This window comes from Paramisgurnus dabryanus, chromosome 21 (assembly GCF_030506205.2).
Source record: "Paramisgurnus dabryanus chromosome 21, PD_genome_1.1, whole genome shotgun sequence".
Taxonomy (NCBI): Eukaryota; Metazoa; Chordata; class Actinopteri; order Cypriniformes; family Cobitidae; genus Paramisgurnus; species Paramisgurnus dabryanus.
The window spans coordinates 21,172,445-21,184,116 of record NC_133357.1 but is presented as its reverse complement, the minus strand read 5'-3'; the positions used below and the strand labels follow the sequence as shown (position 1 = coordinate 21,184,116).

The 11,672-nt window shown below is 36.1% G+C and overlaps 2 protein-coding genes across 2 annotated transcripts; both read right to left on the bottom strand.

Annotated features, from left to right (window-relative positions):
- Positions 1-309: 309 nt before the first annotated feature.
- Positions 310-5,429, bottom strand: krt18a.2 (keratin 18a, tandem duplicate 2). Its single transcript, XM_065286701.1, has 7 exons — positions 5,082-5,429; positions 4,320-4,402; positions 1,199-1,355; positions 932-1,096; positions 727-852; positions 419-644; positions 310-344 (listed from the first exon to the last, which is right to left on the bottom strand). Exons 1-6 carry the CDS (start codon positions 5,427-5,429, stop codon positions 420-422), a joined length of 1,104 nt encoding a protein of 367 aa, XP_065142773.1. The 3' UTR covers positions 310-344; position 419.
- A 1,878-nt stretch (positions 5,430-7,307) lies between these two features.
- On the bottom strand, positions 7,308-10,650 carry krt18a.1 (keratin 18a, tandem duplicate 1). The gene is made up of 7 exons (XM_065249813.2): positions 10,125-10,650; positions 8,861-8,943; positions 8,599-8,755; positions 8,353-8,517; positions 8,148-8,273; positions 7,821-8,041; positions 7,308-7,741 (listed from the first exon to the last, which is right to left on the bottom strand). The coding sequence occupies exons 1-7, from the start codon at positions 10,551-10,553 to the stop codon at positions 7,627-7,629; spliced, it is 1,296 nt and encodes a 431-aa protein (XP_065105885.2). The 5' UTR covers positions 10,554-10,650; the 3' UTR covers positions 7,308-7,626.
- Between the last annotated feature and the right edge of the window lie 1,022 nt (positions 10,651-11,672).

Sequence of the window (11,672 nt, the reverse complement as noted above, 5' to 3'; positions counted from 1 at the left end):
TGCCAGATTTCAGCAGAATGCATTAGAACAATAGCACAATTGTAGCCATAACTATTACAGAAGCAATAAACACGTAGGGGCAACAGTTTATTACCAACATAAATCCCATTACATACTGGCACAGATACAGAGCGTAAAGAACAGTGATTATACATAATTGAGTCATTTCAAAAACATTAAGGCTTATGAATGGTTGCCAGTGTTGGAATATAATTCATTTATCTTCATGAACGCCAGTGCTCTGATTTGTGCTTAGACTACATTTTCCTTTGTTTTGGAGCTTGTAGACACTGATTTCCCATCCACCATTCACCTTTATCTTCTTCTGTTCTCTGCTTTGAAAACTGGTAAAAGATTGATTTAACATCAATACAAGGCTTTCAAAAGTGGAAATAATAGACAAAAATGCATCACTCACATTACAGTAAGTCTTCTCCATCCAGGAGTCTCCTATAGGTGGCTATCTCAGCCTCCAGCTTCATCTTTATGTTCAGCAGGGCCTGATACTGCTGGGTCTGGTTTTGGATGTCATCACGCAGTTGTCTGAGTTCAGCTTCTCTCTTGACAATGATGCCATTGTATTGCTTCACCTGCATGGCGTAACGCTGGTTAATTTCTTGGAGGGGTTCTTCGAAAGATGATCTCTGTAAAAAGGCCAAGAGAAATAAGCTAAAGCTTTTTCAGAAGTGAACGGCTCCTTTAAGATTTTCAGATGGACTCTCTTACAGTTCCAGTCAGAGACTGCAGCTCTACTTCTAAGGACTGCATTTTCCTTCGGCTCTCGATGGCTTGTGTGTTGGCTTCCTTCAATGCAGCTGTGTTTGCAGACACTTCAACCTGCACCTCATTTTTCTACAGTACGTAGGAAGAAACACGTCGTCACACTCCTTAAAACATCCAAGATGAATATTTGTATTAGAAAACATCCTACTTTTGTATCATGCCAGGCTTTGAGTTCCTCCTGGTTCTTCAAGGTGATCTTTTCATACTTTGCTCTTATCCCCTCTATAATTGCATTCAGGTCCTGACCCTGAGGAGCATCTACTTCTACTCGAATTCCAGTCTGTGTGATTTGACTTTGCAATTCTTGAACTTCCTAAAAAACATCAGCTTTATGGTTTTACAGTACTACAACCTCTGAGCATATCAAAGTAGTCTAATTTAATCTATAGTTGACATAGTAAAGTGTGGAGTATACCAGTTGATGGTGTTCACGTAAATTAATGAGCTCGGCTTTCAAAACTTCAACGTCGTTTTCCATATGCAACTGGACCACGTTTGTGTCATCACGTATTTTCTTTAGTGCAATAATGTCAGCTTCAACACCCTGTCTTTGGAGAAGTTCATGTTCAAACCTATAAAAACAGAACAGTAGGTAACACTTTACTTGAAGGGGTATGCATAAGACTGACATGACACCTTCATAATCATGACATGACACGTGTCATGAACATGAAGGAGATTTTATGCACGTTTATAACAACTGTCATTAGGTGTAATTTGTTCAATTATGTCATTTTTATTGCAAAGATGACATTGTTTGAGATGTCTTTGTTATGACAATTTGACATAAGCCAATACATCATAACTTGTCATAAATCTGTCATAAACATGACATAGCAGAATAATGATCAAACTTAAGAAACTACTCAGCTTTATGGGTTAACATTACATTAAGCTGTCATTGAAATATCATTAAGTGTTAATACTATGTCAAATAATTTTAAATACTTTAACAAAATGCGACAGACATGTCAAAAGATTATACTTAAATTTATGTATGTGCACAATACATAAAAAACTGACAGCTAACATAACTTTTTATTCCTCACACAGAGGGTTATGAAATTTTCTGACATAGAAGAAAAAACTAACAAAACATTTCATCAATTTAATTGACCCAACGCTGCATGGCTTAATCCATTACTGTATTGTTTTCATTTAATTTTAAGTAAATTTTGGTCTCCAAATACAATTATATATATATATATATATAAATTTTAATTATTATTATTGGATTTTATTTCTTAAACCCATGGATATATATATATATATATATATATATATATATATAATTTTATCAACTGTAATTATTATTATTATTATTATTATTTAATTATTGATTTTATTTGTTAAACACATGGAGGAAACTAAAAAAATAAAACATTATGAACTGAAGAATATTCATGACTTTGTTCTAAAACTATTTGACAGAGTATTAACACTTAGTGACATTTTAATGACAAATTAAATTTGTATCACTTGTAAAAAGTGGTCAGTTATGTTGTCTTGGTAATGTCAAGTTGTCATGACAAGTTATGATGTATTGGTTTATGTCAAGTTGTCATAACAAAGACATCTCAAACAATGTCATCTTTGCATTAAGAATGACATAATTGAAGAAATTACACTTAATGACAGTCAGAGGTGGACACTACTTGATTTAGTTACAATTTCCAAGCATCTGTGCTTTATCAGAGTGTTTGTCTTGGGAAAAAAATCACTTAACTAAACAATTTTCACTGTATTCTAAAGCATAGAATCATACTATGTATTCCTTTTATATTGCATATTAAAATTGATTTAATACCTAATTACATTAAAGTTGTGTACTTTTACTTTTCTTGAGTAAAGTACAAAAGTACTTTTTACTTAAAGCTCACGTAACACATGCTGTTTCTGCATTTCTAAAGTTAATCTATAGAGTAGTATGACATCCTTTATATCTCCGAAGAGTCTTTAGTTTAATCAGATTTATAAAAGAAAGATTAGCTTTACCGAATCTTTCCGATAACGTACGAAAAAATGAAGAAGGAGGAGTTGCTACCGCAGGAGGAGCGAGTACGAGTCATGCAACACTATACAACACTTATAACTTATGATTCACTACATGTTCTTGTCATTTATATAATATGCACGCGCCTATTTCCAACATAAGACAGAAGTCTTACTTACCGCATGCAACTCATGACCCGGTTGGGAAAATCCAGCGCATCAAACACACAAGCAAAACGCCGCTGCTACCCTGGATAATAAACTATATCCATTATTTTCATAAGGCTGACTTTCATCTCCTTACATCCAAAAACACAACTTCATCTTTCTTGCCATTGTTAAGTTTTAACAAAGCTGTCGCATGATATGATGTTTGCAAGTTCTAGCGTCTCCCGCTGATTGACGGGTGCGCAGGGCCGGGAGAAGTGCCCATACAAAAAAGTGATGCGTATATAAACCCCTGAAACGTCAGCTGAACCTGTAATCGAAAAAAAACGTTCCGAAACTTGTACGAAGCCTGGTGAAGTGCATTCGGCACAGAAATACTCTGTAACGCACCCAACTGCTTTTTTGACACTTTGCCTACGTTTAGCATGAGGAAACAACTCTATAACTGTGTTAATAAGTCAGAATGCTTGATATACCATTGAACCACCCCTTTAACTCTTTCCGCGCCAGCATTTTTCATGATTTTCACAAAACTTTAATGCCTTCCAGAAAATGTTCTTCTTTAAATATATAAACAAACAATATATCAGATGAAAAAAATGACATTCTTTCTCTTTCACGTGAGGCGCTACTTCCGGGTTGTATAAGTTGGATAATAGCGGTATTGCGGAAAGACGGAAAATCTCGGCATTGGCTGGGAAGCGTTTTCTCTTAATTGACGAGATAAATCGTCAATGGCGGCGAAAGAGTTAAGTAAAAGTAAAAAAATTACTAGATGTTTAATGTACTTAAATATTAAATATAAACCAAAAACTTGAAATTATGAAATGTAGTGGAGTAAAATTTTTGATGATATGCTCTGGAATGAATGTTTTACAAAGAAAAACACTGATAAAATACAAATACTTGAAATGTACTGCTATGTAGAAAGTAAAACTACTTAAGTAGTGTCCGCCTGATGACACTTGTCATAAACGTGTATAAAATCTCCTTCATGTTCATGAAAGGTGTCATGCCGTGATTATTAAGGTGTCATGTCAGTCTTATGAACACCCCTTCAAGTAAAGTGTTACCAAGCAGGACATTATTGATGTATACCCAATTACACATCCACATTTAAGCATATGCATATTTTATATATATAAATACTTAATTTTGGGCCCTGTTAAATAGCTTGACAAAGTCAGTTTTCTTGTATGTCCAATAGAAAAGTTGGGGCAATCGAAGAACTTGCCCTTTGTTAATGCTTCATGGCTATTGGTGGTCAGTAGCAGGTGGTATTAGGGTGAGGAACATTAACCTTTGCATTTAAAGGTTTATTATGTCAACACATACATATAGATCAGGCTACATGGACTAATAACGACCAAACTTACTTGATTCGGAAGTCGTCAGCAGCCATCTTGGCATTGTCGAATTGAAAACCCAATGTAGCATAACCTAAGGTAATCTCCATGATCTAAATGAACATATAAGAATAAATAACATCTGGCTCTGTGCAATACAACACAAGTACCTCAGAGGTACACATCAGTAGCGAATGTACACACATCTGTACCTAAATGGTACACCACAATGAAACCACCATTGACAGCTTGTGACCATTTTTGACAGTTTTTTTTTCTGACAGTGAACCTATTGTTAGATTATTATATTAATGCATTTGGCAGATGCTTTTATCCAAAGCAGTACATTCAAGATCTGCATTTAATCAGTATACTGTATGTGTTTTTCCATGCGATTCGAACCCAAATGCTTTTGTGCTGCTAACGCAATGCTCTATCAGTTGAGCTTCAGAAACACATTATTACAACAGAATGCCTCTAGTGGATGCTCCCACTGAACGATGCAGTGATATGTCCCAGGAGAAACGTTTTTAAGGTTATTCAGAAATGTAGGCAGAGATATGTATGGCGAAAGACCCTTTGTTAAAATTTTCCATCGATTTATTCTGTCATAATTATTTCTGTCATTTCGATTTCAATTTTTTTAGAATATGTAATTGATGTTTAATAGATTATTCAATGCAATGTATATTACAAGCTGTATATTTAATTTAATCATATTCAAAATTTGTATTTTGTGTAAAAGACAGTGCAGAAGACCATACGTTATAGATGAATAAGTCATTAGATTACCTCCTTGCGTAGTTTTTCAATAGTGACATAATAGTGACTATAGTCATGAGCGTCAGGACCTTTTTTCTCCAGAAACTGGCGAATCTGCACCTCAAGCTGACTGTTGGTTTCTTCCAAGCTCTTGACTTTCTCTAAATAGGAGGCGAGGCGATCGTTCAGCATTTGCATGGTAATTTTTTCATTGCCGACTCCATGGCTTATTTGTGCGGATTCAGATCCAAGAAATTCCTTAGAATAAAAACCTCCTTTCCCGGCACTCGTCCACCAATCCAATGTTGGCCTGAAGATGCTGGGATCATCTGAAGCCATTCGAATAATTTTCCTATTCTGAAAGTCGTCGTTTTGCATTTTAGGTTATTTTTCTACAAAGAAGAGATCTGTGAAATGGAGAACAGATTCAACTACTGATTCGGAAAGGAGTCTTAATGGGACACTTGTATATGTACCCAGGATGTAATTGGTGTTACTCATTTTATCTTTAGACTCTGGACTTCTGCCCCACACACAGTATTATTATAGCCAGGGTATTAACTAAAATAAAATAGAAAAATTCTAATTAACTGTGCCATAATTTCTGATTTCAAGTGACCAAAGTGACTTTGACCTTACTTGATAACTCACTGATAGTAACCTTATGTGTTAATATTAAATAAGATCAGGCTGTGACAGAGTTAACTGAAAGTTTACCCAAAACTTTCCTGAAAATCTTTCCCTATTTTAAATCACTCTTATGCCGTTAACTGTGTTTGACTTTATTTTTACATGTGTCACAATCAGTGTTTTTTTTTGGTCATTAAATGTAGAGTAAGTGAATGAAGACAGGACCTGTCAAACTCCAAAATGAGCACCACAAAAGTATTATAAAAGAAATCCTTATTATATTCCAAGTTTTCTGAGTCATACAGCTATTCATTGATGTTTAACCCACAGCTCTTTAAAACCCGAGAGTTTTCAAACACATATTACTGAAAATGCGTCCCTGGATCTGTCCGGGATCATTTGATTTTGGTTCATTCAAACTGCCAATGATTTTCCGGAATCTGTGGGTGCATTAACACACATCCTGTAAAGATCCCGTAAAAACACATGTCCTCATTGTTTTATGGGACTTTACTAGTTTTCATTTTGAAGCTTGGCAGTCCCAGTATTAATTTTTTGTTTAAATTTGTGTTTTCTAAAAATGAAAGAATGGTAATTTTTAAAGAAGCATTTATTTAAGTAGCCATTACCCCTTAAATGCATAAATGTTGTAAAAGCCATCATCATTACATATTTGGGTATTTAACAACCCGCAATGTATATCTAACACCGATCTCTAAACGTCCTTATTAGTAAAAACTGTCCTTATAACCCATTAACAATAACTACATGATAAAATAAAGCATATGTTGTTATTTTCTGACATTTTATTTATAAAAAAAATAGTAAACATTAAAATTATGCACTAATAACATTCCCGGTCTCTAATGACCTGAAATATGCAAAGTGAAGGTTGAACCAACTTAAATTACTTAAAGTAGTAACATCTAAAAAAAAAAACGTTTTAGTTGATAAAGCTTAATTTTTTTTTAAGTTTTTCACCTTAAATTTTTCACCTAAAGTGAGAACATTTAACATAATTTTTTAAGAGTTATCAATTGAGTAATTTTCTTAGATAGATCCAACTTTTTACAGCTTCTGATTTGTCAGTTTCTACTAAATAATTATTTAATTATGTATTTATTAGGGCTGGGTATAGATTAATCTAGATTCATCTCATACAAAATAAAAGTATTTTTTTGCATAATATATGAGTTTGTTATGAGTGTAAATATTATGTATATTTAAACACACACAAACATATATTACATTTATATATAATTTAGAATATATGAAAATATAAATAAATATATATACACATGTAAATGATTCTTAAATGCATACATGAATGTGTGTGTATTTATATACATAATAATCACACACAGCACAAACTCATATGTTGTGCAAAAAACCCAGCTCTAGTATTTATTGTGATTTAATTTAATGTACGTAAATAATGACACTTGGGGCGGTTTCCCGGACAGGGATTAGACTAGTCCTGTACTAAAATAAAAAGTCCTGTTTTTTATTGGTCCCCTGTCCAGTTATTTATTATTCGTGACAGGTTGATCTATTTGCTATTCAGAAACATGACATAAATTTCCGTAGTTTCCATAGTTTATTAACATTAATGACAAGAAACAAAGATTTGCTAAAGATTTTATTCTTTTATTGAAAAGGACAAGACCGAAGAATTTCAACACAACATAGAAACTAAATGGGACAATGTGGTGATTGTAAACAATCATTACGAAACTAAAGTTCCAATAAAGTTATTTGACCTTAAAGTTTGGCATTAGTATTTAAAATTTTAGAGTTTTTATAAATTAGCTTTGAAATGTTCATTGCCTAACTGCAATAAGACACTAACTGTATATTAATGCACTTTGGCCTTAAAAATATCTAACTTTTGTTTAGACAATTTTAGTATTGGCCCATGAGGTGTCTGTGTTGTATTGTCTAGTGTTCAGAGGTTCCTCTCCTTGGTCTCTGTGCTTGAAGACACCACCTTCCCGTCAACCAGCGTCTGTGTGACAGTCATTACTTTCACCTTCTTCTGCTCATCGAGAGCATCCTGAAGTCTAGAGAAACAAAGAGTTAAAAAAAAATGCAAATTGCATCTACAATTTTTTTTACTTTAGCGCATCTCTGTAGGCTTACTTGAAGTCTCCGCCATCCAGGAGCCTCCTGTAGGTGGCAATTTCTGCCTCCAGCTTCATCTTGATGTTCAGCAGAGCCTCGTACTCCTGCGTCTGGTGCTGGATTTGGTTGCGCAATTGCGTGAGCTCAGCTTCCAGCTGCACGACGATGCCGTTAAGATGCTCGATCTCCATGTTGAAGCGTATTTCTGTGTCACGCAGTGTGCCCTCCAATGATCCTTTCTGTAGGATTAAATAGAAAAATGGAAGAGTTGATGGACGTTAAATTCAGAACAAGTGTGAGAGTCAATATAACCCATTTATTACAGCTCTCAGAGGACTAACTCACCAGGCTCTTCTGTGACTCCAGTTCGATCTCCAACGTCTGAAGTTGCCTACGGAGTTCGTTGACTTCTGTACGGGCGCCCTGGAGCGCCTCTGTGTTTTGCGTGACTTGTACCTGTACCTCTGAGATCTGAAAAGCACAACATTTCATATAAGTGCCAAAACAGTGCCAACATTAAAGAAATTCATGGAAGTTTTTTTTTACATACCTGTGTTTCGTGCCAGGCTTTGAGTTCTTCTTGGTTCTTCAGGGCCATTTTCTCATACTTGGCCCTCATCTCCTCCATAATTCGGGAGAGGTCTTGTCCCTTAGGAGCATCAACGTCCACCTGCACTCCAGACTGGGAAATCTGGCTTTGCAGCTCCATTACCTCCTATTGGGTGGAGAGATCGTAAAATGCATCATAAAAAGCAGATGTTTTTAAAAATCCGCAAATGTGCTGAGGTATACTCACATTGTCATGGTTCTTCTTAAGGAAGATGAGTTCTTCCTTGAGAGACTCGATCTCGCTTTCGAGGTTCATGCGGTTCATGTTGGTGTCGTCGATGACCCTCCTCAATCCACCAATGTCAGCCTCCACACCCTGGCGAATGGACAGCTCGGATTCATACCTGGAAAGAACACGAAGGGTTAATCACGTTGCATCCCAAGCAATGAATGTTCCCGTGAAGGTCAACGTGCGATAAAGTTTGTTACTTTTTAATCTTGTTACTCACTTCACTCTGAAGTCATCAGCTGCCAGGCGGGCATTATCAATCTGGAGGACAAGACGGGCATTGTCCACGGTGGCATCAAAGATCTACAACCATACAACAAAAGAGTGGTCAGTACTGAATCGGTCACAGAAGCGACCCTGAAAAATGTCCTAATCAGGTGTCAGATCTACAGTATCATCTTCTGTCCTGATATCCTGGTTTGCTAAGATAAGAGGACATGCTGGAGGACAAAGTCCACTTTGCTTTTTATAGGATAATCATTAACAAACAACCAGAATGTTGGAAAATCTGCAGCTGGAATGTTCAAGTCTAATCTTTTACCGAATAATTTTGTTTTGTACATTCTTCCATGTTTGCAGGCCTATATGTGGAAAATATCCATGGAACAGGGTGGATACTTATATAAGTTAAACACTACTAAGTATGTTTCCATATGTTATGGGGCGTTGGTTATCTATTTGCACTAACAATAGTCTCTCAATCAATGGTATTGTTTGAAAGATTGGAATATATTAAAATTTGTTATTTTACACGGGCTATATTTTTTTATTAAATAATGCTTTCCAACTCCAATTCCAATTCATAAAATGCCTTTTAATGGCTTTAAAGAAGTATTCAGGAATAGCAAATTTAATGATTTTATCTGCCTGTTTGTCTACCACACAGTCAGTAATACATGAAAGTCAATCAGTCTGATTACACTGTCTGGTTATCAGTGACCTGTTTGGTTTTAATTTCATCTAAAAGATATAGCTTGTGTGAAACCAACAGTAAGTTATCACAGGTCACTCAGTAATCAGTTTCTTTATAGCAACCATATCTGCATTTTGAACCTAAATCTTTGAGTACCTGTATGAATAAAAAAAAATTCAAAGGCACAATTGAAAAAAATCTGTCTCACAGCTGGTTACTTTTTGTACTTGCTGAACTCAGTCTAGCTCCCTCGACTTTTCCATTTCCCTTACGTGACTCTAAAATGTCTCATAAGTTTCCATCCGTTGGGAATAAACAAAGCTGTAGACGTAAACCAGTGCCAGGATAAATACAGGACGGAACTGCTTATTCACCAGCGTACTGGTTGTATAAGCAGGATTTATGTCTGCAGTCCCACAGAGACCAAGATTAGTCCACCGGTGACCGCCCTCCCCCACTTCCCCCTATTTAGGTTTCACTCAATGGTTTCTTGGTTCCTTGCCAATCAGTGTTGGCCATCAACTCAAGCACATTAATAATCTCATTACTTAAAAATCCCATAAATTCTCACCTTCTTGCGCAGGTCATCAATGATGGGCTGGTAACGGCTATAGTCGTGTACATCAGGACCTTTCTTCTCCAGGGCCTCTCTGATCTTCAGTTCCAGCTTGCTGTTGGCCTGCTCCAGGGTCCTCACTTTCTCCAGATAGGAGGCCAGACGGTCGTTCAGGTTCTGCATGGCCATCTTCTCGTTGCCCATGATCTCACCTGTGTTTCCGGAAGCATTGACCTGGATGGAGCTGGACATCAAGGGCGCTCCCAGTCCGCTACGGACACCTGAATAAGAGGCAGAGGAGATACGGGTGCCCTGACCTCCAGCGCCGCCATAGATGCTTGCGGCCCGGTAGGTGGGCATGCTGCTGGTGGTGGTCCGCTTGATTGACATCTGGGACAGCGGCACCTGGGAGGTACGCACGCTGTAGCTTGATCTGAGACTCATGGTCGCTAAAGTGAGTGGCTGAGTCAGTGACGATCTGGAGAGAGGTAGAGCTCAGTAACACAGCCAGAGGAGAGCACAGGGCAGAAGGGAGGGAGGCTGCCGAGCTTTATGAACAAACAGCCATTGGAGTCCCGCCCTCAAGCCCCTCCTTACAGCCAATCACGTTAATCTGTGGCTGAAGTCTGTGGCTATGGGATTCATGACTGGAATTCTGTTGTTTTAAGTGACTCCAACTTTTTGTGCTGAACTTAGTGAAATGTATTTTACATCCAGTGATTTGGGACAAGGGACTTAGTTGGTATTAACAAAAACAAATTTAGGTAACAGTTTATAATAAGGTTTTATTTGTTAACTTTAGTAAATGCATTTGCTTATATGAACTACCAAAGGAGTATAGTTGTTTTAGGATTTGTTAATCTTTTTTAATAGTAGTTAATACCAATGCAATTGTTCATGTTAGTTCATTGTGCATTAACTCATGTTAACAGATACAACTTTAGATTTTAAAAATATATTATATTAAAGGGATAGTTCAACCAAAAATGAAAATTCTGTCATCATTTACTCACTTTCGTGTTTTTACAAACCTGTATACATTTTTTTTGTTCTGATGAACACGAGGCAGATATTTTAAGGAATGCTTGTAACCAAACCGATCAGAAGCCCCATTGACATTCACAATAGGAAAAAAATCCAATGGAAGTAAATGGTGCCCCAGGTCTGCTTGGTTGCAAACATTCTTTAAAGTATCTTCCTTTGTATTCAGCAAAACAAAGAAATTGATACAGGTTTGTAACAACATGAGAGTGAGTAAATGATGACAAAATATTAATTTTTGGGTGAACTATCCCTTTAATAAATGCTAAATTTAATATGAACTAAGATTAATAAACGCTGTAAGAGTATTGTTGATTTGTTAGTGTTTGTTAGCTGAATACATTATTATCAAATATTTCCCAAATTTAATATGAAGTTAATAATAAATAAATAATAAAATATATATTTATGCTACATTTTGCATTCGTGTAATATACAGGAACTGCCGAGCAATCGTTTCCAGGGAAACCAAACTTGTTAAAACACTTAAGTGTGAAATCATTACTGTATGTTGACATCATC